The sequence below is a fragment of the Vanellus vanellus genome (assembly GCF_965231255.1).
Source record: "Vanellus vanellus genome assembly, chromosome: 1".
NCBI lineage: Eukaryota > Metazoa > Chordata > Aves > Charadriiformes > Charadriidae > Vanellus > Vanellus vanellus.
In genome coordinates this window covers 70,004,108-70,031,404 of record NC_138905.1, presented here as the reverse complement: position 1 = coordinate 70,031,404, position 27,297 = coordinate 70,004,108, and the positions used below count along the sequence as shown (strand labels likewise).

General features: G+C 45.0%; 2 protein-coding genes across 3 annotated transcripts in view; one reads left to right on the top strand and one right to left on the bottom strand.

Moving 5' to 3' along the window:
• The window catches only part of BCL2L13 (BCL2 like 13), a 38,689-nt gene extending 35,811 nt beyond the window's left edge, over positions 1-2,878 (bottom strand). Inside the window, exon 1 of the mRNA XM_082492246.1 lies at positions 2,774-2,878. The gene's annotated coding sequence lies outside the window, so the exon portion shown is untranslated. The remainder of the gene's footprint in view (positions 1-2,773) is intronic.
• A 1,604-nt stretch (positions 2,879-4,482) lies between these two features.
• On the top strand, positions 4,483-17,198 carry ATP6V1E1 (ATPase H+ transporting V1 subunit E1). 2 transcript variants are annotated; one of them, XM_082493933.1, is made up of 9 exons: positions 4,483-4,603; positions 9,470-9,535; positions 10,885-10,994; positions 11,480-11,546; positions 13,394-13,483; positions 14,803-14,871; positions 15,272-15,366; positions 15,895-15,982; positions 16,583-17,198. In XM_082493933.1, exons 1-9 carry the CDS (start codon positions 4,571-4,573, stop codon positions 16,643-16,645), a joined length of 681 nt encoding a protein of 226 aa, XP_082350059.1. In that variant the 5' UTR covers positions 4,483-4,570; the 3' UTR covers positions 16,646-17,198. The 2 variants fall into 2 exon arrangements, with proteins under 2 accessions (XP_082350059.1, XP_082350058.1); XM_082493932.1 differs by lacking the exon at positions 4,483-4,603 and adding an exon at positions 5,472-5,560.
• The last annotated feature ends 10,099 nt before the right edge of the window (positions 17,199-27,297 follow it).

Sequence of the window (27,297 nt, the reverse complement as noted above, 5' to 3'; positions counted from 1 at the left end):
GAGAGAAGCCCACAGCACATCAACTGAATTACTCATTTTGAATTGTGAATGATTGGTTTTGTTTACAAAAAGAAACAGAGAAACATTGACTCAGATACTGTAAATATCTCAGAAAAGGCCATTTTTCAGGAATGAGTGGGATTAAAAAAGGACACACAGCTTGAGAGACCAGATCAGAGAAAGGAGAGCTTTCCACTACAGTAGCAAAATGGAAGACAGTCCAGAAACTGTTTGAGAGAGTAAGACAAAAGGCTTGTATGGGAGATGTAATGGAGTAGAGGAAATAAGGCATTATACAGACTAGGTAAGCCTCGAAGCAAGGGCAAGAGTTACCTCTGGTGTAACAGATTCACTGCAAGAATATTGCCTCTTAAAAAACTAAAGAGATAAAAATTATTACCAATTGCTCCCTACAAAAAAAAAAAAATAAAAAAAATCACCTTTCTCAATTCCTGCACCCTTAGGGGAATAAAAGGTTACACCTGTTAAAGCTTACTTAGCTTGTTACTCCTCCGACCCTGCTGTCACTTGTTTCATGTGGGCTGACATTTCCTCGTGCAATCTGTCACATCCTAATCCACAGAAGAGTTATACGTTAGATAATGGCAACACAAGTCTACCAATGAATACAGCGAATATAATCCCCTCGCAATGAGGCTCTGCTATGTTTTAGTCCTCACCTGCAAAATCCTACCATGCATCAAGCTGTGTTTACCGTGCATCATTCAAAAGCCAAAATGCAACAGCATTATGATACTGCCCATAAGAACAGTTCAGCAGCTGCCACTAAGATCTACTGTGCATCTATTAGACTGCTGCAGGTCAGACTTGCCTTCCGCGTTTAGAGCTGTAGCCTTACAAAGTATTTTGCTGCATGTTGACAAACAAAGCAGTAGGTGATCAGTATCGCTCCTGATTTCTAATGCTCTATAAACACAGGTCCAGAAACAATAGCGCAGTCACAGACTGCCTTCTTTTTACAGATAACACCATCACCATGAGTGCAGTGAAGCTCCACTTGAAAACGGAGTCAAACCAGGGCTGCACGCAGTTCCCAGCTACAGCCCAGGTTACCAAGCATCACTTACCGGCTACAAACATAATCATCCTAGATCGCAGCTCTAGCAGAATACTTTCTGCTGGTGAGGAGTCATTTCAAAGCATGCGTGGTCTCAGTCAGCGAGTGTGCACCCAAGCACAGACAGGGAGATTTAGGGAAGCAACACAACGGTAGCACCAGAGTTCAAATCATTTTTAGGGCAGCATGCCACTGATACAGTCACAGGTTTGGGTCATCCTCCTGATATCAATCTCTGCAACAGGTAAACCACTCTCAGTTTACTCCAGTCTACAGCCTTACACTTATGCAGTGCTCTTCATCCAAATGTACCGAATTTCAAGGAGTTGCAGGTATACAAAACCACACCCCATCACAAGATGAAAAACATTCAAGCGCTCTGCAACCTTACCAGAAGGCTTGTGTGGGGATTTTGGATGATACTTGCATGTGTGGACTAGTTTAACCTTGCAGCAATTTGTCTCTGAAAACACTTCACGTAACAGGTAGGACTTTCCAAAGCACCCAATCGCGATCAAGTTGGAAGATAAATTCTTCAGAGTACTTTTCCAGCAATATATGACGGTATGACTATGAGATTGTTTTTAATAAACTGAGAACTACTGAGTTCAAACATGCCAGTTCCTACTGGAAATTAATCACTATTGCACCCATTACCAATCCTCTAGTGGCACTTAATGGATAGAAATACTGGAAGATATAATAGTCATTTATCTGGGCCGTGGTTTTAGTTGACCTTAGAGGGAAATGTAATTAAGTGAGCATGCTAGGCAAGTGGTTTGATTTTTCTTTTAGGAAGAAAAACAAAAAAACGTATGAGTTATCTACTATAAAGGTTCAATCCTTTCCAGCTTTAAACCGCCTTTACCACAGTATTAAATCACGGCAAACCCGGCTTTCATTAACAAGCTTTCATCCACTTTCTCTTTCAATTTGCCGAGCGCGGTTCGGCTTCAAAAGCCAGCAATAGGCCAGGGGCCAGGCTGGCGAGGGAGGGAGGCAGAAGCCCTGGGCCCGCTCTTTTAGAGTTTCAGCGGCGCCAGACGAAGGCAGCACCGGAGCGGCACAGCAGCCTGCGAGAGCGCAGCGTAAGCCACTCAGTTACTACGGCGATGAATGAGATATTTATATCTGGGCAGAAGCGGCGAGGAGCAAAAAGCCGGGATGAGTCAGCCGGCGGGGTCCGGGCAGGCCGCAGCCCTGCGGCGGAGGAGCCGCCGCTTCTCCTTGCCGCCGCCCTTCAGGAGCTGCCGGGGGGCGGCGGGGGCGCAGCCCCGCTGCTCCCACACCACGGGGCACGGCCCGGGCACCCGCTCCCTGGCGGGGGCAACCCCGCAGCCCGCTGGGGAGATGAGGTGCTGGGGGTTGGGGGGGGCGCTCCGGGGCGCGTCCTTCAGCCCAGTCACGGCGGGGGCGGCTGGGGAGGGGGCGCGCGCTCAACGGCCGCCGAGGGGCGGGGCCCCGCCGTGCCCCGCCCCGCGGGCAAGTTCTCCGGCCACCGACCCGGCGGAGGGCAGCCGGTAGCCCCCTCCCCTCACGAGCAACGGAAGTTGGGGGGGTGCGGGGGGGAGGCACCGTGCCCGTGCCCGTGCCCGTGCCCCTTAGTCCCCCCTCACCCCCGGCCGGCGGGGGCGCGAGGATAAAATAAATAAATAAAACCAACCAACCAACCAACCGCCCCCCTCCCTTCCTCACCTGCGGGCGCGGCGGGGGCGGGGAGGAGGCGGCAGCGGCGGCCCGCGTAGGGGGGGAGGGGGAAGGGGGCCGGGCCGGGCCGGGCGAGGAGCGGCGCTGAGCCGGGTCGGTCCGGCCGGGGGTGGTGGGCGCGCGCGCGCGCGCGCCGGGCGGGCGGTGCGAGCTCTGCCCTAATTTGCCGCCGCCGCCATGACGGAGGGGCGGGGAAGGAGTGGTGGTTGCAGGCGAAAAGGGGGGGGGGAGGGGGAAGCGCATGACGTCACGGTGGCGTATGCCGCGCGTCACGGCCCGCGCCGAGCGGGCGGGGTCCGGCAAGGACGCCTCTCCCACCACGTGACTTCGCTGAAGGGGCGGGGCGGGGCTGGGCTGGGCTTCCTCCTCGGCGGCGGTCACGGGGCACGAGGGCGGAAATACGTCAGAGTGGAGTCCCGGCTGCTTCAGTGTTACTTAGATTGCGCCCGAAAGAAGAGTAAAACGTTCTCGACCCCCCGAGCACGGGGTGATTCTCTGCACTGTAACGTTAGCGGCAATATGAAAAAATGACGGACGTTTCATGTGCTCCGCACAAAAGCAGAACCAACCTGAGGGGCCCAACGCAAGACTTCCCTCCACCTGACAGCCCTCACCCCCAGCACAGCCGTCCTTCCCTTCCCCACGGCCGCCGGTGCTCTCCTCTCTTCTACTTCTCTCTTCGTGCTCCTTAACGCTGCTACCACCACCACCAGCACACATCTCACGTGCAGATTAAACGACCACTTCCATCTCTCTGCCAATCCAAACCTGGAAAAACTGTGAGATTTTATAAACAGAATAACAGAATGGTTTGGGTTGGAAGGGACCTTGAAGATCACCCAGTTCCAATGCCCCTGCCATGGGCAGGGACACCTCCCACTAGACCAGGTTGCTCAAAGCCCCATCCAACCAGACCTTGAACACCTCCAGGGACGAGGCATCCACAACTTCTCTGGGCAACCTGTTCCAGTGTCTCGCCACCCTCACAGTAAAGAATTTCTTCCTAGTATCTAATCTAAATCTACCCTCTTCCAGTTTAAAACCATTACCCCTCGTCCTATCGCTACACTCCCTGATGAAGAGTCCTTCCCCAGCTCTCCTGTAGGTCCCCTTTCGGTACCGGAAGGCTGCTGTAAGATCTTTCCAGAGCCTTCTCTTCTCCAGCCTGAACAACCTCAACTCCTCCAGCCCATCTTCCCAGGAGATGAAGTTCACAGGGGAAGCAGCTCAGTTCGTTTCGACACTGAACAGGTTATTCCCACCAAAGCCTTAAAAACACGACCCACAAGGGAAAGATTACCTCCCCACCGCGCTCTCAGGCTGAACAGGCCCGAGCCTCCTCCCCCCACCACTCTCCCCTCCCAGGCTCCCCACCCGCCCGGGAAAGCCGACCGGACCCAGCTGCCTCACTCCGGCTCGACTTCAGGGGCAACTGCCGCCGGCGGGAGGTGCGGAGGAAGCCCCCTCACACCACCGCCCGCCCGCCCGTCCGCGCCGGGGTTGTCCCCCCCCAACCCCGGCAGAAGAGGCAGCAGCACCCCGCCCACCCCTCCCAACGAGCGCTACAGGCCCCGGCCACAAGATGGCAGTCTGCCGCCCGCAAGGACCCACCCCGTGACGCTCACCGGAGTTCAGCTTTCTATTGGTCCGGAGGAGCAGGTGGGCGGGGCGCCGTGACACAACGGCAGCAGCAACCAGCTGTGACCCGAACCGGATTTGATTCCGCTCCCCATCGCCAACGGCCTCAACCGCCTTCCCTCGAGCCCCGCCGCCACTGCCGCCGCCATGGCGCTCAGCGATGCCGACGTCCAGAAGCAGGTAGGACCGCGGGCCCCAGCCCGGACGCGAGCCTGTGGCCCCACAGCGGGGCCGGGGTGCTGCTTCCACGCTGCGCTCGGCCCGGCCGGGGTCCTGGGGGAGAGGAGCTGACAGGACGGACCCGACGTGAGGAGAGAGGCACCGAGGGCTGGGCCGAGGCGGCGGACGAGGCAGCAGCAGCAGCTTCCAGGCAGTTTCCTTGCCCTGTTCAGGTGTGCCTGAGCCGCAGGGCCGCCCGGCTGGTAAAAGGCCAAGGGGGAAGCGGTAAAAAAAAAAAGCTGGTAAAAGGCCAAGGAACAAGGGGGGCAGCGACGGCTCTGAACCCCGCAACAGCAGAATCGGCTGCGGACAGTTTTAGGTGTGGAATAGGGGCTCCCGCCCTGCGGGTGGAACGGTGGTGCTACCCTGTGAAAGCAAGGGCTGGTGAAGGGGAAGGATCTTCTCTGGGAATCTTAGTGAGAAAGAGAAGTCTCTGAATAAAATTTGGGCATTTTGACGGCACGTTACGCCAGATTGTAATGAAGGAGATCATGAGTAGCTTTTCTGCTATCAACAGTGTTTAATTGTACTTTAAGGCAGAGAAATACATTGCTCTAGATAAGTACTGTGGTTTGAGATGTTGCTGTCTAAGGACTTTCCGTCTCTTTTTTTCTTATAGCTATTCTACAACTAATTACTTGTAATTTAGTGTTTGGGTAGGCTATTCAGCATTCTCGAATGCCTTTTTCACTTTTCTATCCTAAGCAGAGTAGTGCAACCTGGGCTTCTCTTGCAACGGAAACTTACAACCCTGAAGTCTGATTGTGGACACTTCCTTCTGAGGCTGGACGGTTTGTCCTTATTGACAGTAAACTCTGCCCTTGCCTAAAAAAGCTGCTTTGAGCTGGGTTGAAAATGGCATGCTGTGTTAAAGACTGCATGGATCCAGTCAGCACTGGTCTGTGGAGTTTCCTACAGGTGATGAGCAGATCAGCCAAGTTCCCTTTGTCCTTTGCATCCTAAGTGCTTTGTGTCTCACTTTCTCATTCAGTAAACATAGTCTCTTGGCAAAGAAGCATCACATTGAAAGTAAAATCAGTAGGTTGCCTTTCTGCAAAAGGGGAATTGTAACATTATGTTCTCTTGCCTTTTATCAGCAAAACTTGTTTGTCTTTTTCCTGCCTCTTCCATGAAGATAATAAAAATAAAGCTGACATTGGGGTGGTCTTGCTCAGCCACCATGGACCTGAACTTCAAAGGCCAGTTCAGGATCTGTTGATATAATAAACATGTAATGCTAATAACATTTCACATCCACAACTTTCCCATCATTGTTTTATACTCCTGAGCCTAGGGTGATCCTGTTAACTGGAAAAGAGAATGCTGCTGATCGCGTGGCAGTTCTGCATGTGTATAAGCCTGGTATGAATTTGCCAACTGGTTCTCTGAACTCTTAACTACTTGCCATGGCACTTTCAATAATTTTCACTTTGAAAATAATCTCTAATTATGAATTTTTTCCCATTGATGGACTTGTTTGTTTTATTTTGCCAAAGGTGTTTAATAGATTGTTCCATCTAATCTGGCTAGTCACTCCTAGCTAAAGCCAGTCTAACATCTAGAACATCCCATGGAAAGGATAATCATGCTACTACTGATGGGAAAAACCCTCTTTTCCTTTTTATAGGAAATACTACTATGCTAAAGTTATTAACTTCATTTAAAATGAATTTCTCATTTAAAATACATAATTTTGTCAGTGTTACTAAAACTAATCCTACTTATAGATGTGAAAGTGTCACTTAGGATCTCTTTCATTTATGCGAAAAGGGATTTTAGTACAACAGATTTTGAAGGAAATGATGCTGTTCAGTCTTATCAGACTAAGGAAAATGGGTGCCATATTAGCTTGCTTCTGTCTTGTTCCTCTTCGTTATGCAGAGGACATTTCTTGAACACTCAGAACTGTTTGAAGTACTTTTTAAAAATTCAGAAACCAAAACAAACTGGAGGAAGTGACTCAGTAATGTAAGGGTTATTACTGGTGTGCAAAAGTTCTTAGTCTCCTTCAACAATAGGCTATTCAGCAAAATAATGCCCGAATTTTATATGCCTCTCTTGTCCTTTCTGAAATGCAGGTAGATCTAAAACTGGAATTAAAAGAAAAATTGCTGGTTTGATTTTGAGGATGTGGGTATTATTGTTCACTTCCTCCACTGCACATGCTTAAAATCTTCCACTTGTCTGCTCACTTCTGTTTTTTCATCTGTATGGGCATAGTGCTGTTCTGCACGTTGGCTCAGTTTTCACATTGTTATCTTTCTTATCTCTTTAAAATATTTCATTTTAACATGAGATTATATAGATAGAAACTTTCGTGCAAGTTTATTCGGACCAGATTGTCTGCAAAATGTGTCTTGTCACTAAATGCAAGCAAAAAGTCAGTAGCTTTTTATGGTCCGCTCAAGTATATGGTCCACTCCATCTGCCCTCGGAAATCACTACACCTCTTCAAAGTTGCAGTTTGGTTGGGCATGAGTCCTTACAGTCTGCCCCAAATGGGAACCTAAACTTAGGTCTGGTCACCGAAAGGCACATGATAAATAAGCAGTCAGTATAATTGCTCTCCTTGTCTTTAAGCTGTTGAACCTGTGCTTTATAGTGTTTTTAGGTGGTTTCAAGAAGGTTTTTCAAGTAGAATGTATTAGTTGATACCAGATTTTAAAGCAGCATGTGATATACTTGATGTGGTCTTGATCAACTAGTGCTGCTATCTGTCTCCTTCCTCAGCTCCTCCAAAGTAATATCACAGAATCACAGAATCACAGAATTATCAGAGTTGGAAGGGACATCTAGAGATCATCTAGTCCAACTCTCTTGCTAAAGCAGGATTGCCTAGAGCACATTACTCAGGACTGCATCCAGGCGGGTCTTGAAAATCTCCAGAGAAGGGGACTCCACAACCTCCCTGGGCAGCCTGTTCCAGTGCTCTGTCACCCTCACCGTAAAGAACTGTTTCCGTGTATTTGAACGGAACTTCCTGTGTTCTAACTTGTGCCCATTGCCCCTCGTCCTGTCACTTGGAACCAATGAAAAGAGCCTGGCTCCATCCTCCTTCAACCCACCCTTTAGATACTTGTATGCCATAATAAGGTCTCCCCTCAGCCTTCTCTTCTCCAGGCTAAAGAGTCCCAGCTCTCTCAGCCTTTCCTCATAAGGGAGGTGCTCCAAGCCCTTAATCATCTTAGTTGCCCTTCGCTGGACTCGCTCCAGCAGTTCCCTGTCCCTCTTGAACTGGGGAGCCCAAAACTGGACACAGTATTCCAGTTGTGGCCTCACCAGTGCCGAGTAGAGGGGGAGAATGACCTCCCTCGACCTACTGGCCACACTCTTCCCTATGCAGCCCAGGATTCCATTGGCCTTTTTGGCGACAAGGGCACATTGCTGGGCCATGGATAATTTACTGTCTACCACAACCCCCAGATCCTTCTCCTCCAAGCTATCTCCCAGCAGGTCAGCCCCTAACCTGTACTGGTGCCTAGCATTCTTCCTCCCCAGGTGCAGGACCTTGCACTTGGTTTTGTTGAACCTCATTAGGTTCTTCTCTGCCCAGCTCTCCAGCCTGTCCAGGTCACGCTGGATGGCAGCACAGCCCTCTGGGGTGTCAGCCACCCCACCCAGTTTGGTATCATCAGCAAACTTGCTGAGGATACACTCTGTCCCCTCATCCAGGTCATTAATGAATATATTAAACAAAATAGGACCAAGTATTGACCCCTGGGGGACACCACTGGTTACAGGCCTCCAACTAGACTCTGTGCCGCTGATCACAACCCTCTGAGTCCTGTCCCGCAGCCAACTCTCAATCCACCTCACTGTCACCTCATCTAGCCCATACTTCCTCAGCTTCCTAATGAGGATGTCATGGGAGACAGTGTCAAAAGCCTTGCTAAAGTCAAGGTAGATGACATCCACGACTTTCCCCTCATCCAGCCAACCAGTTATAACATCATAGAAAGCTATCAGATTGGTCAAGCACGATTTACCCTTGGTAAATCCATGTTGACCACTTCCAATAACTTCCTGTTCCTCAACGTGATTGGAGATGACATCCAGAATGAGTCGCTCCAATACCTTCCCAGGGACAGAGGTGAGACTAACCGGTCTGTAGTTCCCTGGGTCCTATATGCAACTAATTTATAAAGTCCTTTTGACTTGAACCATGTAGTGATATTTTTGAATGACCTTGTAAGTCTTTACAGAATTTATTACATTTTTTTCAAGAAAGATTTCTCAGTGTGTAAAGGAACTTCTGGTTGTACAGATCTGACCAGAGTGGTCAATAGCCCTTTGCTTTGCCTCACCAGTCATCTTAGTGTGGAAGGCCCAGCTTCATTCAAATGCCACCTGTGCCATAGAGCAGGGACTCTGTGTTAATCTTCTATGTTTCACGTAAATAATGGACTCCTTTAATCTTACTGTGTGAGGATTTTTTAATTTTCTTTTTACTAATCCTGGAGGGAAAAAAGTTGTTCTCACTAGCGAAGAATGAAAATACCCAGCCTCACGTTTATACAAATTTACATTTGGGTTGGGTTTTTCTTGGTGTAGTTGCATATCTAAAGTACATTCTTCTAATGAGAACCAGTGAAACAGCATTATATAGAAATATTTGACAAAAAAAATTCTAATTTTCTTGTAATCTGGTTTAAGATGAATTGACTCTTTGACCTGTATGCTCAGTTTAGTTTCCTTGAAAAACAACATTGTATGAATTAGTAAATGGATATGGAGGGGCCTACTGTACAAATGAGGAATATATACATACTTCCTCTCATCAAAGTCCTTTCCAACAGAAAATAGTTTCTTTTCTCTTTCTTGTTGCAGATCAAGCATATGATGGCTTTCATTGAGCAGGAAGCCAATGAAAAGGCTGAAGAAATAGATGCAAAGGTAAAAATGGAAGTTCAATGTCAGTGCAAAAGGAAGACTGCATCTGACATACTGTTTTGATAGTTGCAGTCAGAGCAGTCCCAGAATACTTTTGTAAACTACAGCTTACTTCATGTTTAGTTATTACATAGCAAAAAATGATGCTACGAAATTAAGTTAATGTTTGTTAACTTTGGACAATCAAAACAAGTCAGAGCTATTTTTTGGTCAAAGTTTTCGTAGTGGTTCTTAAATATAAATTTAAGCAATCGGGAGACCTGGGTGGTAATGTGAATAGACTGGATTAAGTGGAACACCTTCCCCCACCTCCTATACATAGTTTGACATCACTGATGATTAAAGGAGTTCTCTGCATAATTATGAGTTCTGCTAAGGTTTGTCATAACAAGCAGTTACAGGAAGGTTTAATTTTAATTTTTGCTTGACTTCCCCAGGATACCTACTAAATCACATCTAGAATTAAGCCTGCAGGTAGCTATCCTGGGGAACAAAAACATAAATGTATTTTTAAGGCATGAGTTGAATTACTTGCAAAATTCTTCACTTAGGTTAAGCCACAAGAGACTAAGTTTAATATTAACCTGGTGATAGAATATAGTCGTTTACTAAAGAAGGATTAATGGTGCCTTACAACCCTAACAATCTGCATTCTACTAATACTGAAATATCTTGTTGGTATTGGACTGAGCATATGTATTACTAATATATTAATCTCCCTTAAACATTTAGATCTACACAAATAATCAATACTAAAGCAGGTATTCCTGATGATCTGCAAACAGAAGTCAGAAATTGAGGCTGGATTCTCTGGTATAAATAGGAAAATTTGCCACATGTTTGCACATGCTGTCTGGCTAGGTTTTATAAAAAAGCAATAGCTATACTGTCACTCTCCTTGTGTAAGAATTGCCTAACATAATGGCATTTGTGGACACTGAGGGCTGGGTAGCTTGTTTTAGGTAGGATCTCTCATAGCCAGAAAGGAGACCGATTCTACAAAACCAAATCAGACCTGAACCTCAGATAAAATGAGTTTTGCTTAACAGTATGTAATATATAAACTTGGCAATTTTGTGCCCAAGGAATAAATACTGCAAGGAAACACGTGTCAGTCAATTGATAAAATAAACTGTGTCTTAGTTAGCCACGTTCTAGTTCAGCAGAACACACCCTGAACTCCCTTTGGTTGAAATGTACTGGTTGAAATGTTTTGTTTATATGGAACCATAAATTGTATCATTCTAGCTTATCTATGAACGTGCTCTGAAAGCATGGCTGTTTCATTTTGATTCTGTTTTTTTCAGCCCGTGGAATCAATTTCCACTTCAGTTATTTAATTTTTACTATAGGCAGAAGAAGAATTCAACATTGAGAAGGGTCGCCTTGTTCAGACACAGAGGCTGAAAATCATGGAGTATTATGAAAAGAAGGAGAAACAAATTGAACAGCAGAAGAAAATGTAAGTTGCTTAGGTTAGATGGCTGATTTCAGAGCCTGAGCTCTCATTTTATTGCTAAATTTATACAAAACTGTTTTTCCCTGCCAAATAGGCAAATTGTAACTAGTATATATATTTCTAATTATAAGTTGCTATTTTTTCCTGGGGATAAATTATCAAAGGTAAGCTACAATAGTATAACTGTTAGTAAGTGTGGTGAAAGAATCTTTCATATTTCTTTATGTAGTTAATATCTAGAACTCTACCCTGGTCTGTTACTCTGGGACAAACGTTCATGTTGGGTTTAGTTTTGGTGGGCCTTTACTAAAGGATGGGGTTGTGCCTTCTAATCATTTTTGCAGGTTCAGAAACAGATTCAAACAGGCGAACAGGCTTTGTTATTAAATGTTGCAGTATTGTTATCTCTAAATGTAAAGTATACAGTTGAATATTGCAATTATTCTGTCAAACTGATGGATTGATGCAACTTTATTATGAACTTGCAGTCAGATGTCCAACCTGATGAATCAGGCAAGACTGAAGGTCCTCAAGGCAAGGGATGACCTTATTGCAGTGAGTATCTCTGTAGTAAAGACACAGAGGTTCTATTCCTACCATCTGTTAGGAAATGTTCTTAACCATTCTCTAAAGAAAAGTATGATTTGTGATTGAGTGGCATTTGCTTCAACATACAAAAATGGCTTTCCCAGCTGCTCTGGAAAGTCATTAAGGATTTAGTCCAGCTTCAGTAGTCTGCTTTAGCTTATTTTCACAGTTTCTATTACGTGCTCTTTTAGGGAAATAGAGTTTTCTGCCAAGAACATTGCAGGCAGCATTGTTTCGATCATTTGGACAATAGCTTATTCCTTTAAAGAGGAGGAACTCTCTTGCACGGATGGGAGAACTTTCAAGTTCTGTTTGCCTGAAGCAACATTTATGCATTAAATCTGGCATGGCTTAAGCAAGTAGGCTTAAAACACCACTCACTGGGTTTTTCTGTCTCCTTTAGTTGCTCCTAGTATGTGAAAAGGTTTGCATCTTGTTCCAATAGGTGTCCAGTCTGTGTGTTGACATATAGGGTGGGTGATCATTTATCAGAGCAGGCTACATTTAGTCTTAGTTCAGACTTACTATGTTTATCTTACACCACGTGTAGTGTATCCTCATTCTGCTCATTATATGGCTTGCAGGTGTCCTGTTATCTCTTACCCCATCTCAGGACAGTTTGAGTGTTCCATGTTCTGCTAGATGGTGCTATTGAGCTATTGGAAAAGCTGCAAGACCTGTAGAAGTCAAAAATAAAAAATTGGGTAATGTTGCTCAAGTTGGTGTCACCATGAAAAAGTAGAGTTAGCAGAAGAAAATCAGCAGTTTATTGATTTTTTTTTTTTTTTTTTTTAAACCTAATTTCAAACTTTAGATTGTATTCACAGAGAGGAGGAAGGTAGGTGGGTAAAGAGCTAACTCTATTGTGATAGTCTCTGCTGGGTAATCTTTTCCTCATTTATCAGCTGACTCAACCTCATGCTTCTGAGTAATGCATAACACTCTTCCTCATTTGAAAACATTTTAAGTCACATGCTACTAGCTTTTTCTTATCAGATCTTTGGCCTCTTTCATGAACACGAGAGATGAGCAGTTGTAGAAATACTATGTTTCTCTAGGGTAGACGTTATAACTAGGTTTGGCTGTGACATTACATTGTGATAGTCTTATATCCTAGCACTGACTGTGTTACCATGCACTCTTCTTCTAAACACTATGAGGCAGGACAGTAAAGAAAGGTTTATACCAAACCATACAATTTCTTTATCTGAAGTAATTATGACGGTTTTGTTCTAGGAGCTGTGTTTGAATTGACTCAAATTTCTTAAAAATTCAGTCTCATCTGATACTGATTTGCTGAATAAAGATAACCAAACCCAGCTACCTCAAATTAAAAATAAGCTCTCACTTTTAAATTTTCACTTGCATTTACTTATATTTAAAGAATACCTAACCTGAATATTGTTTGATTAAAAAGATAGATTGGATTTCTTTGCTTGACCACAAAACTGAAAAAATTAGTTGTTTGGGCAACTATTAGTTTACACTAGGCAATGATTTACAAAATATTTTAGTTTGTCTGAATTACTATTATAAATACTATCCTTTTACTACTGAGGGCTCCCCTTTTCATGAAAAAGGAATCATTGTCAGGTTGTAATAGGTTCAGATCAGGGCAGGGATAAAGGAACTGTTTGGACAGGATATTGTGCCATGCACAGTGATGAAGGTCTAGCTTGGATGAACACCAGCTGGAGTGTACGTTTACGTGTTGGCAGGGCGTGATAGCTATAATAGGAGTACAGAAAGTTGGTAGGCATGAAACCAAATGCCAAACAGATGGGCTCTGCTGATCTGATTTCTTCTGAATGTAGGATTTGCTGAATGAGGCCAAGCAGAGACTTGCCAAGGTGGTGAAGGATACTGCCAGGTACCAGACACTGCTGGACGGACTAGTTCTACAGGTAAATATTTAAATTGTAACAAATAGATGATCACAGCCCCATCCTCCTAGGTGTCTTTCTTCAGACATAACCCACTGAAGGTTACAGTTATATTGGAGTCTAGTTCAAATGTTGCTGGGTGATCTTTGAGTTTTAAACATCAATTCTGCTATATCTTTCAGTCTTTGATTCTGAACAGATAAGCTTATTTTGAGGTGTATACCTGGTATACCAAGTAGCAGTTCCATTATAAGCATAATTGAAGGTGCACATACATACATGCATGTTTAGGATCCACACTTAAAGCCTCTGTAGTTGGATCAAATGTACCTTTGGCAAAAGCTGTTCCTCCAAACCTGTAAGTCAATAGTTATCTGCTTTTAAAATCTTTTTGGCATTTGAGACTTGTATGTCCTGGCTTGGACAAATTTGCTGTAGTAGGACATGCGTCTGTGACAGGCATACAAAGCAGTAATTAAAGCTTTGTTTAGCTGGAATACCATCTTCTAGCCCCAGAAATTAACTGCTAAAAATCCAATAAGCATTGGCCAGGGTCAGCTGTGTGACCACTAGTGCCACCTTCTGGTATGAAATGGTCCTCTTACTATAAACTCTCAGAGAAGCCAGCTACAAGCTCTCCTGTCCGCAGTTTGATGGTAGAGTTTTCTTAACAGTGTTTCGTACCAGCCTCTGCTTCCAATTCAGTGTTGTTTCTTTGACACATCTAGGTCTGCTATTACTGTGCATCAAACAAGCCTGTCTCACTCTTGCAAGCTGGCCACGTCTGTCTTGGCTCATTATATTTGATCCAGTGAGGGATCTGTACTCATCAGTACTCACAGTTGGACTAGATGATTGTTGTAGGTCCCTTCCAATTGGAACTAAACCTCCTCTATTCTATTCTCATGTATTACTACAGGAACTGCAAGGCTGGAGTAATTAGAACAGGCATCTGAAACTACTGCATATTTTCTCCAAGAGCTGTATAGGAGAATGTCAGCTTGGCTGCATGGTCAGTCTACTTAGACAGCAATGATCCTTAGGTATACATGTACATTGTCTGGGCAACTCAATCCTATGATATATACGTTTAGTTGCACTTGAGTTCCAAACTTGAAGCTAACAAAAACCCACATAATCCATAGTTTTAGGCTCTTTCTGAGATATTGGTGTTGTCCTCTCAAAATGGGGTGAACTTGCGAGGAAAGTTCTAAATAAGAGGCTAATATCAACAGGTTTTGGTTTTCAAATCAATCGGCTCCTTTCCTTTCATGGGGTTAAATAATTCTAAGACAGTCAAAATGTTGACTTCCTGATACTGTAGTGGTTATCTTGTGCAGGGATTCTACCAGCTGCTTGAGCCCAGAATAGTTGTTCGGTGCAGGAAACAGGATCTCCCCATGGTTAAGGTAAGACACCTAGAATAGTTTGACAATATCCTGCTCACGTAGGCTGGGACCTGACTGCAAATGTTTGCTGCTCAGATCCCATCTGTGTGACATGAAAACAAGCTTTACTTGCTGCACTTGTGCAGTAGATACAATGCAAAAGAACAAGTATGCTTTTCAAGTTGGGGATCATTTACTTGCCTTGGATAGTACCTAGGAAACTTTTGACATTGCTGCACTATTAAGAATAATAATTGGTTTTGGCTCAAAAGCCTTACTGAAAAACATTTGCTTAATTTAAAAAAAAAAAAAAAGGAGGCCTCAATTCCTTCATTTTATTACTCCAAATGATTGTGTGACGAAACCCAAGTGGTGCGCTAACATTTGTCAATGCTAATTGGAGGTTTATCTTGTTTCCTAGACTGCTGTGCAGAAGAGCATTCCCATCTACAAAAATGCCACCAAAAGGGATGTGGATATTCACATTGACCAAGACAACTTCCTGCCAGAGGATATGTAAGGGGAATGGGAGTCTTTTATACAGAGAACTAACTTAATGCAACTTTTCAAGCCACAGCTCCTACTAGAACAGTCTCAGAAAATTACATATGGAATATCCCCACAGTGTGTCTGCTGCTGTTCTAGTGGGATCTGGCACTTCTTTGTGTTAATCAAGCAGAGACTCTGCAGTTTCCTCCAGACAAGCACTGCCTCAATGAAAAATGTCAATAACAGTTTTCTGTAACCTCCAGCCTGATTCGCAGTATTGAAGTAGAGTATAACTCCATAGCTCTGCTTGTATTTCAAACACGCTAATTAGGATTCTTGTATGTAGCTGCGATCTTTGGTAACTCCAAAGATCGCTTTGTGCTGATTCCTATTGAGACATGATAAAAAAAAAAATTTTCTTTTTTTTTTAAATAACAAACTTATCTATGTATCTGACTTGCCTATAAACACTGATTTGGGATAACCTCTCTGCCACATTCAGACTTTGAGATGTACCGTGGATTTCATGAATTATTTTATTTTTCCCTTTTCTAGTGCTGGAGGTGTTGAAATCTATAACAGCGATGGTAAAATTAAGGTTTCCAATACCTTGGAAAGTCGGCTGGACCTTGTAGCCCAGCAGGTGAGTTTCTCTAACAGCCAAGGTGAATAAGATATAATTAACTAGGTTTGTCTTGTAATTAAATCCTAGTGTTTCCAGTGTTAACTGTCATAGTAGTGTGTGGGATCAGATTTCAATGTGGATGACAAGTAAGAAGTTATTTTTGAAGGGAAGAAAGCACATTATTTACTGTTTGTGCTTCTGTACAACAAGCACGGCTTTTCCCGGAACGGTCCCTTTTGAATTAAGCATGAGCATAAAACTCTAGAACTTATGATACTGAAAGACTTGTTATGACTACAGTGCAGTCAAGATGTTGCAATGTTGAGGCTAACTTGAATTACTGAAGCTAACTTTGAGTACTAGAAACTTTGGCTGAGGCCTGTTAAACCCTAGTGGAAAAATCTAACTCTAGTATGTATTTCTTATGCTGTGGTATAGGTAATCTTTAAGTCTATAGAGTAGCCAGCAGTGTGTGATCGGGTAGAGGCTTCAGAAAACTCGAATGAATTGACTTCTTAATTTTGAAGCATAAGCTAGCTATCACACAGTGCCTGAAATAAGGAATGTACAGCAATTGTATTGCCCCTTGCATATAACTGATGTACTCTTTCTCAACAGATGATGCCAGAAATCAGAGTGGCTCTTTTTGGTGCTAATGCCAACAGGAAGTTTTTGGACTAAACCTCTATGAGAGAAGGTGGGATCTGTTCCACTGCCATACTGAAGGGGATGCAAAAGCATCTGCTAATTTAAAATCTTGAAATATAACATTACTGTGTCATCCAATATCTATTCTTCAATGGAATAATTTTGCATACCTGCTGTGCTTAGTCTCTCTACTTGTGGTTAGAATGTATTGCCTGAAGGATGTGAAGACATGCATATTTATCCAGAAGTGACACTAGAAAATGGAGGCGTTTGGGCTCTTGGCTTTCTTTGCACTGTTGTGGCTCTGTAAGGACAAGTGGTCCATTTAGAGTCACTCTCTTTGCTTTGGCCACATCTCTTTCAAATTGTCTAATCTGTGAAGTAAATTACTATGCTGCCGATGGGAAATTCCTTTTTAGTTAGGGTCTTCAGTGTTATAGAGGGCATGCATTCTTTCCCAGGGTTAGTAGTTTAATTCATGTTAGTTAGTCAGGCATTTTTCTGTTCTGTATATGTGATTAAAAAAAAAAAAATCCTGAGCCTGTAAAACTTTATTTATTAAAATAAAAATGCGTGTGTGTATGGAGTTCTTTGTAGCTTCTCTCTGGGGGTTTGGCAACAACCTTTGAAAAGTGGGCTTGTGTGTATAAGGACTTACTACTTGAGGGCTGTGTGTAATGAGTGTTCTGTGAAGCTAGAATTTGAGCGCAAGCAGTACTGTCAAGCTATTTGCTTGAGTAATGTTGGGTTGTAGGCAAGCCTTTTAAATAGAACTCTAGGATGAGCTTCATTCTTCCTAAAAAATGAGTCAGTAGTCTTGCTCCCTCAACCTTCTTTCACAAGAGAGAACTAGAGTAACACAACTGTGCTACTTAGATATAACAAATACAATCCATTTCCCATTACAGGTTTGTTACTTCTGTGCAGGAGATCCAAACCATACCGCTGTAGTAATTTCAGGACTTGAGAAACAAGAGCTGACTGTTGCAACTATTCTCTCTATTATTAGAGTAACTATCAAGTTAAATAACAGTAGCATAACTATATTCATTATCTAATCTGTTAAGTTTTACTAACACTTACTTCTCCTTTGCTTCTGCAGCGATGACTAGTATTGTCTCCACCTTCTATGGTGTAGGACAGAAAAATTCTTGAGGTGACTTTCCACACTACAAGCCTCTGCCAGAATACCTGACTCTTCACCTAGTGCTCAATTCTGAAACTTGTTTCATGGAAATAAGAAGCTGCTGAAACCAATTACTACTTGAATATGTGTTGAAATCATCTCCTCTAAGTATTGCAGTGATTCAGGAATGGTAGGAATTTTTGTGCCATGAAGAATACTTGCCAAGCTGCAGCAACACTGCTTTATGCAGCATTTTTAACCTGAGGCCCTTCTCAAGCTGAGGTGTGTGTCCCCATGTAAAGTAAAGACTCTAAATGCTAGATAAGCTTTTCGCTGCCTCATTTCTCCAAATGGAGATTGACTGCTAAGAAATCCTGAATCCAAACTTATTTAATCTTTTGATTTCCTCTTCAAAACGAAGAATCTTTAGCAGGGTTGGTTTTCTGTTTTACTGCTCCTCATTGTTGCATTTAGGTACTGGTTCTTGTTTTCCACATACATTGTTACTACATGTATTCTCATAGTGCTTTGCTTTTCAATACGCTCTCGAGCCATGTATCTGGACTAAAGTCCTACTCTTTCTAGATTTTGGATAACTGTTACAGCTTTCATCTTTGCAACTGTCTGATCAATCGCTGGGCTCTGGTTTTGTGACACACCTGTAGTGAAGGAACAGCCTTCACACGTGCGTGCTTAACTATGTTGTTTCTTGGTTCAAATAGTACTTTTTGGAACTGATTTGTTTTTGTCCTTTGTGATGGTTTCATTCAGCTCATCAATAAGCTATCTGCCAGTGGTTTAACTTATATGAATCCTTATTTTCTTTACAACTAGGGCTAGGAACAGAAACTCAAAGTGTAGAAATAGAGTGCAGTGTATGGAAATGAAATACTAAGGGGTGAGCCAAGAGTAGGTTACTAGTCTCTGGTACGTGATGTGCACTCTGAATATTTGCTCCAATGCTCAGTGAAAAGAATTCAGACAGGTAATAAGATCATCTCTAAAGAAGTGGATGCCCTGGATTTAGGTATCATCATTCGAAAGTGTAGCTTTATGTTGTCCTAGTGCTACTGCTTCCCTTGGAAAACTGACGCAGGCAACGATGTGATGCATGTAGATAAAGTCACAGGCAGAATAAGCTAAAGGTCAGGACACAGAAGAAACAGATGGTTCTGTTGCACGTCATTCTGCAGTGATGGGCTGTATTACAACATTATCTTGAGGTAGGTTTTATTCAGTAAAAAAAATCGTATTAGAAGTTATCAAGACTTTTCTGTGATACCAATAACATAAACATGCTCATCTGTTACAAAAAGGGATTCTTTGTATAGAGTCTGATAGTCTGCTTCTTTCATGAAGGTAGCGAGAACTTCACAAATCCAGATCTTGTGAATTTTTTAAAAGCAAAATAACTGATTAAGAGTCTGACTGTGGAGCTCATAGTGGAAGATATTGGACTTACTATTTACTTTCCTCTCTTAGTTTTCTATCATCTCCTCTTCTATCTTCCCATGCAGCAAAGAGGAAGAAATAACCACTGTCATACTTACATATGAAGGTTAGTGGCATCAAGAATTTTTTTCATGTCAGTCACTTGGGCAGCAGTGATTCAAAGCAGGTCCTTAAGATATGGTCTGAGCTTTATGTATGTTGCATCTAAAGCCCAAGACCAGTGGCTTTGTACCACATCCCAAGCTAACTGGAGCTCTTTATGCTTACTCAGTTTATTAGAGGAATTCCAGGCAGTTTTAGCTTGAACCGTGTCAGCTGCAATAGGAACTTCCTCCTGCACTAGCAGTTCCCTGTAAGTGTGTTACAAGAAAGCACTGATTCATTTTAATCTTGGGACAACCACATGAGAGAACTTAAGTACAAAAAATGGTGTCTGCATTACCTGGAACATTCTTGTCCTTTATTCCAGGTAATAAGGGTTGTTACCAAATTTTATTACCTTAGAAGCTGAGCTTAAAAAAGGACCATCCCATCCAGGTTTATCTAGTATAGTTAGCAATCCTGTTGTGTTGTCATCCAAGCTTTTCTTTAGCATTCGTAACAGGTTTTTACAAGTAAAATGTGAAACAAAAGCAGCATTTCAGGTGCATTTTGGAGTTCCTACTGGAGCATCATTGCAGCACTGTTTTATTATTTTGAATTGTACTGCTGATTTAAGCAAATGAAGTAGGATGCACAATTTCTTTTTCTTACTGATTTACCTGGTGACCTAGGGCAAATCAATGAGGATATCGATCTTTATTCATCTTTGTATAAGCATGCAAAATATTCCAGTTGGCTATAGTAAACAAGCCCTAAGCCAAATCTGCACATTAAGAAGCTGGACAAATACAGGGAACAAAGGAGGTATTAAATCAGGCTTCAGGTAAAAGAATTAAGTTGTGATGGGAGAGGCAAGCACCTCACATTAATGGAGAGTATGGAGCTGGTTCTGTCTAGTGCTGGAAAAGGAGTTGGGGAAACAGATAATATTGCACTTGTTCTGCACAGTTGGCAATGGAAAATTTAAGAGCGGGTTTGACACTAAGTGATCAGCAGAGGACTTAAAATGTTACTGCACACCTGAGTCACAACCCCTTTTTTAGTACTTAGTTTTCACACTGAGAGGTATTAACATTAATCAGAGAGACACGTGCTGTATGAATGATCCCTAGAGGTGCGCACAAGTGTCAAGGTGAGAGAAAGACAAGAAGAAAACAACCAGAAAGTACTGAGAACTGAGGCCTCGGTGTCTTTATTAAGCCAGTAATGGTTGATAGAGCTATAACTTCTGAAAGGAAGCTCTGAGCTGGCTGTCAGGGGTTGAGTTCTACCCATCAGAAAACTGGTAGTGACGGGGTGAGCGTGCTGCAGGGAGGCTGTTTAAGTGCCCAGCTCCCTGATGAGAGCCAGTCTTGAAGGGAAGCACAGCTGTGCTTTCTGTAACAAGCCTTGTTAAAAGCTAGCTGTGAGAATCCAGCTTTTGGGTGAATCCTGCCATAAAAGCCCACATACGGGCCTTTGGGTGCTCGCTTCCGGAGAGGTCACGGATCCCAGCGTGCAGTTGGAGACAAGCTGGTGGAGGGAGGGTACCTTGTTTGGTGCATGCCTCTGTCCTGATCTGCTGGAGTTAGCAAGCAGTGGGAAATAGGTAACAGAAGAATACGCATCTCTCTTGGAAAATAGAAGAGTGTTAGACAATACCTTACACAGGCAAATAGCGTACGCAGTGCAATGAGGCTGGAGCCACCTCCATAGACCCACAGTCTGTGCCTAAAATAGCCTGGGATATTAAGAGAAAATAACCCATTTATTTAATTCCAAAGAAATCTCAGTAAGTGAGGAACAGAAAAATTTAGAAATAAAAGTGAACTACCCCAGAGGAAAATTCAAAGCAAAAAAATTTCCTTGGCTGAGTGAACTCTGAGCTGCTATTCTGGGGAGCAAAGACTTGAGACTGCAGCAAAGCAACTTGGCAAGAGGTGTTTAGCCCTAAGCAAGAGCCCAGACAGACTGCAGCGTGGTTTGGCTGTGTTTGCTGTTTGATACAGACATCTCCGAGAGGCAGGTGGGGGCCTCCATCCTGCATCTCAAGTGTGTTTGCAGGGAACAGGCCATGACAAGAAAGCCCTTCCAGGGCTGGGAAGTTCCTGCCGCTTTCTGCCAAGGTAGAGCTGGCTGGGAAACCCCAAATCTGTCTTCCTAAGCATCTCTCAGAGCATCCCATACTTCTTCTCTGGCTTTGCTTTAGAGAAAGCAAGAAAAACATCTGTACAGGAGCATTCTCAGGTTAAGAATCATACTGACAACATGCCAAAAAATGTCATTTCCCAGCCCATGTTACATGATGGAAATCAAAGTGGAAATCAAGGCTCCCACATTATTTTAGGTAGTTCAAGGCTGATGTGTTGGGAGAGACTGCATAGTCAAATGACTAAGGCTGGTCCCTCTCAGCATTTCTGAAGGCCCTTTCCCATCCTGTGTCCAAGAGAGTTTGCATGAAGTCAGATCCTTTTTACAGACAGTCCCTGGCCTACTCATCCCCTACCTAAATACCAAGTGACTGCACATACCCACCCTAGCACCAACTGCAAGCGCTGGGACTGTTCAGGATCCTGGATTTCATCCTACCATCTGCCAGGGCAGAAACATCCTTCTTTTCACATGAAGCCATTGGAAGTCTTTTAACAGAGAGTTTGGAAGATCATTGGTTTCTGAGCAGCTTTGAGTTTATAGCACAAAGCTCTGCGGGCTAAAAGACTTGTTGCCTCCCAAACCAGCTGTAGGGCATGCAGGAAGGTCACACTTTCTCCTTCTTCCTCCCTCCTGGCTGTCCATAAGGGTTCTTCAGCCATGTGTATTAGCAAGGCCATTTCTCTCCCTACCTGCTGGCCGCCTCCCCTTAGGAGGTAGCTGCTGGTATAGAGCTGCCGCTCCTGAGTATCTACAGCTCTGCAATACTCCCTGTGACTGCAGAGTATCAAATATGGAGGCAGCATCTTAACATCTAGCTGGAAGTGGACAGGAGGAGGAGGAGGGAACAAATGTCTTAGCTTGGCCTAGCTGTGAACTGAACACAAATAAGGGAGAGAGGGACATGTAGAGGTATTTCCAGTATTTGGAGGGACAGTTATCTTTCTCAGAACTCTTCTTTCATCCACACATGCACAGCCTCCACTTGGCTTCCTTGGGATCATTGCCTGCAGTGCGATTGTGACACCTTTCTCCCAGCAAGAGTCACTTTTACCCAGATGGTCACAGGAACTCTGTAGTGGGGACCCACCACAGACAAAACCTTCTTGGAACGTCTGGAGAAAGGCTGGTGCTTTCCCCTCAGAGGGCTCCAGAAGGAGAGAGGAGCCTCACTATCAGCAGCAAAATGCTAGAAGTTAGTCCCAAAGCAACTCTTGAGTGGGAGCACAAGAAAATTATTAATCTGTCTAAAAATGAAATTATGAGTATTTTTCCCCCGTGCATATGATGTTGAGCAGTTTAAGCGCAGCTGCTTATTCCACACTTCTGCTTTCAGCTCCACTTTGAAGGAAGACGGTAGCACCTCTAGCCAGGGCTGGGACAGCAGCAACTGGGAGGCTCCTTCCACCTGCTGCCCGAGTCCCTGCCACCACCAGTGGGCTCTGTGGGGTAGGCCTGCAGAGCCCCTACTGAGGCACAAAAGGTTTATCGAAGACAGTGTGTCCCTGCACCAAAGGGATTCATGACACAGCATCAAGAGACAGCCTGGATGTCTCTTTGCGCCTCCCCAGTCCAAAGCAGGTCCCACCCTACCCTCCAGGATCCTGAAGCTGAATTTTCAGCATCTTCAGGGGACACACAAATCCCACACAGTGGGTCCCAGCTCCTGCCCCAAGCACTAACATCATGATTTTCTGCAGAGGACAGCCCTGGCACCACTGTACCACAGCGACATGGAGAAATGCGTGCATGTACTGGCACACCGTCTGCAAAGACACCGCTTTCCTGGTCATGCTGGCAGCACCCACCTCTGCACTCACAGGTCTCCTCCTTGGTTCCCTGCTCCCAAAATACACTCACCTGTGTGTACCAGCCCAAGGCTGCCCAGCAGCAATAGTGTCTCTGATCTCAAGGCACAAAAATCCAAAAATGGTCCTGATGATAGTCTATATGACAAAACGAAATTCCCTCCTGGCTTCAGCTGGTGATTGGCTTTGAGTCATGATGCTCAAATACCTCTGGGAAGGTTTATAGCACTTAGAACTGGGGTACTATTTTACACTGTGCTTAAACACAGAGGTATTTCCTTGTTCAAATAAAGAAATCAAGTGGCTTCTCAGATATGCTGCAAGGAGCTCCACAGATCACTTCTGTACTAGTTAGAAAAGTTTTATAATAGATGTGCCTATTGAGATCACAATTTTTTTGATGCTAAGCTAAACTTGGGTCACTGAAGCAACTATTTAATCATTTACCCTCTGACAGTTGTCCTCTTTACTTAGGTCTAAATGCTGCCCAGACAGGCAAGATGCCACACACCTTGTACGTATAGCCAGCAGCCCCCCACATTGCCTGCATAGTCATGTACTGATCAGTGTGAATCACACACCCTCGAGGGGGGTTGTACTGTTGGATCCACAAATGCCAGAAATGAAACACTTGAGAGATACCTACACACCATCTGCACAACACATAAAAACACATGCAGCTGTCCCCATGGCTGCATGGGCATATTTACGTCTACTCACTACGGCACACGCATGGCGCAAAGGCACAGATGCAATTAAAAATGCATGTGGGTGACCTCATGCAAATGCCCGGTCCCCATCCCCCCGAAGCCGCACACAGCATTCATGTGTGTAAAACCAGTGCATTCACTATGCAACCTTGGCCAAGTGGGTGCTGCTCCAGAGCAGCCCTCCTGGTGTGCCGGTGACAGGATGATGTGGTGGGAGGACAAAGCAATGAGAAGTTTGGGTTGATGGCCAGGGCTCCTGCAGTGCCTGCAGTCGCCCCTCGGTGACCCCACAAATGCTAGGTGGGTGGGAGAAGTGTCCCTGCACAGAAATGGTTCCTAGGAGAAGAAATGCTGGTGGAGCAGCAAGGTCTCCCAAGCCTGCAGCTCCTGGACTTTAGGAATGGGCACGTGAGAATTGGTAAATGCTGGAGGCCATCCGCTTCCCGCCTGTGGCAATAAACCACATGGAGGAAGCTCTGCCGTGCTGTGTCCAAGGGAAACCATTCTTGACTAAGAGCATGAGCGCTTCATCACCCATGCTCTAAAATCAAAATGTAATATCTTGAAATTGCCATCCCAGAGTAAATGCAACTACTGCTGCAATGCAGCTTAAAGGTGCTAACCTATTAAAAGCCATTTAAAAATGTTATTACTCTGGCTGTGCCTATGCCATCCTGCGGCAGGCCGTTCCTCAGCCTCATACACGTTGTGTCAGCAGGCACGAAGTGGTTGCTTTCATCCAGCCTGAACCATTTGTCTTTCAGTTCCACTAAGTGACCACTTGCGAAGTCATCTGGAGTTGTAAAGTAAATTGAAGCAACCATCTGGCTTTTTTTCTGTTCTGTATTTAATATATTGCTACCATATCTCCCTGCAGCTGATCATTTTTACTGCTCTGTACTAATCATGCCTTTTTCATCTTGTGTTTCCCTTTTTCATTAAGCACCAGCTCCATGCAATGACTGGAAGTGACAGCTGCACGCACCAGTGAAGTAGCCGGGCTGGAGATGGCTCTTGCCTTGCTGCCTGGCAGCAGGCTGGTGGCCATCCCCTGGGCCAGAGCGTCTCACTCTCCCCATGGAGACAAGGTGGCCACCCACCGGGGCACCCCGGGCACCACCAATGCCCCAAGCCATCAGGGAGAGAGGAGGCTGTGCCTGGCGACAGCCACTCCTCTGCTTTGCTTTCATCTAAAATGGGCAGGAGAGGCATGTGGGGGCACTCACCCTCTTGTGTCCCCATGGCAGCTATAGGTATAAGCTATAGGTTAGCCATAGGACATGCTGCAGGCAGGGGGATGGTGCTTTTCCAACCTGATTGCTGGCAGGAGTGTGTCCCTCCTCCAGGCAGGAGGCGGCTCTGCTGCATGGTGCGCTGGGCACACGGCATCTCTCTGAAATACAGACAGAAACAATAAAGCTCATGACTTTTCTGCAAGAAGAGCTGGGCAAGAGGCTGCTTAACTTACAAATTACCTGGCAGTTCAGGCAGAGGGAGGATCTAATGCAGTGGGAAGATGGGGAAAGTGTGTGGTTGTCCCCTGTCCCGCTAACCCCTCAACTCCAAATGGGAATCCCCTGCCCCTAGCAGGGAGGTTTGTGCTCGGTTTGGCTCTGTTCCTGAGGTCCTCGAAAGCCTTCCGACCCTTCGTTAAGTAACAGTGGAGAGAAAAAGGAGAGGGAAACCCTTGGAGCTGACAAAAGCTCTGCTGCTTTGTTTCTGTGAAGCAGTCTCCACGCCAGCGAGTGAGTTGCCAGCGTTTGGGCATCCACCTTTGCTTTGATTTTAACCTTTGGCTGGTGATTTAGGCCAGCGGGCTCCAAACTTTTCTGATTGTGTGCCCCTATCAATAAAAGTAAATAAATATATTGGGGGCATACATGCCCTATATATGCTTACTTATAAATTATATACATGTACTACTGTACTAACAACATGTACATTATAAAATATACACAAAAATAGTCATTAAAAAAGAATAAGATTAAGATGAAATAAATATTATTTTATTTATTAATGCTATAAACAATATTTTCTTTCTGCAGCCTGATGGTGTTTACTTCTGCATGCACTCCACTTTGGAGACCTCTGATGTACCAAAAGGGTTTTCCATGCTGGTGGGTGTAGCAGCCCCTGTGCTAGAGGCATTGCATTGCCCTTAGCCTCCAGGGAAGCCCTGAGACCCTCGGAGATGCAATGAGGATGAAGACTGGGAAACCCCCAAAGCACTATGAGGGGATGAAAGGGCTGCAGGATTTTGCAGGGGGCAAAGACAGACATCCGAGGGGGATTTCCAGGTGGCCATGTGGAGCTGTAACACCCCTCAGCTGCACGGCTGGGGTGGGAGGTGCAGGGGTACCACAGAGATCCCCTGGGTGATGGGGTCCCTTCGCCTCCCACCCCAAGAAGCAGCAAACCCCACAGGCAGGGAAGTGGGATGGGTAACCCACAAGGCACCCCAAGCTCTTCCCCCCCACCAGATGCTGTTAGTGGGAGCAAAGGGTGCCTTTCCCCGCTGGCACGGTCCGGGCTGCAGGGAGTGCCAAAGACGAAAGGGGGTTTGGAAAGCAAACAAAGGAAGGGAAGGAAAATATCTTGGAGAGAAGATAGAGAGCATAAGTTATAAGTCTTTTGGGAGGTGCAGAGGGGTGTGTGCGCACGCATGAACGGAGGATGCAGTGAACAGCAACTTTGATCTCCCAGGACATCTGGCATGTGGGCATCCACCATACGTCTGCCTATAGGGCAGGCCCAGAGACATGCGTGACTGGGAGAGGAGGATGAAAACCCAAAGCAAGATGATTGCTGTTTCCCATGCTCTGCGCTCCCTCTCCTTCAAAGCAGGCAGGCGGCATCAGCCCCGGAGAAAAGACAGGCGCTGGTGGAGCCAAGCAGCGTCCGGCCCTGGCTCCCCGCTGTTCCCATGCCTGCCAATGCCCCAGGGCAAGCACTGAGGTGCCCAGCCTCGGCCCCCCAAACCACTCTGAGCAATGTGGGAGCTGCGGCCACAGCATGGAGGGGCTCCTGGGCTGGAGAAAGGAAAGCAACTTTGAGGGGCACGTACCCTGGGTTTAATTTCAGCAAGGCTTGAAAATGGGCACTCTGACCTCAGAGGGTCATGCTGCCTGGGACAGTCACAGAGCACTGGGCAGAGTGGCGAGGAGAGGCTGTATTTGGTGTTTTGGCGGTGATGGACCCTAAACACCAGCAGGCCTGTGGTCAGCACCCAGGGTACAAAACCCTCTGCATGCCATCCCGAGCCTGCAGCCACTGGTCCTGTTTGGCTGCAGTGGTAGGCACTGCGTGGTGGGACATCAAAGGTGTTGAGCCCCAGTGCTGCTGACTCAAGCACTTTAG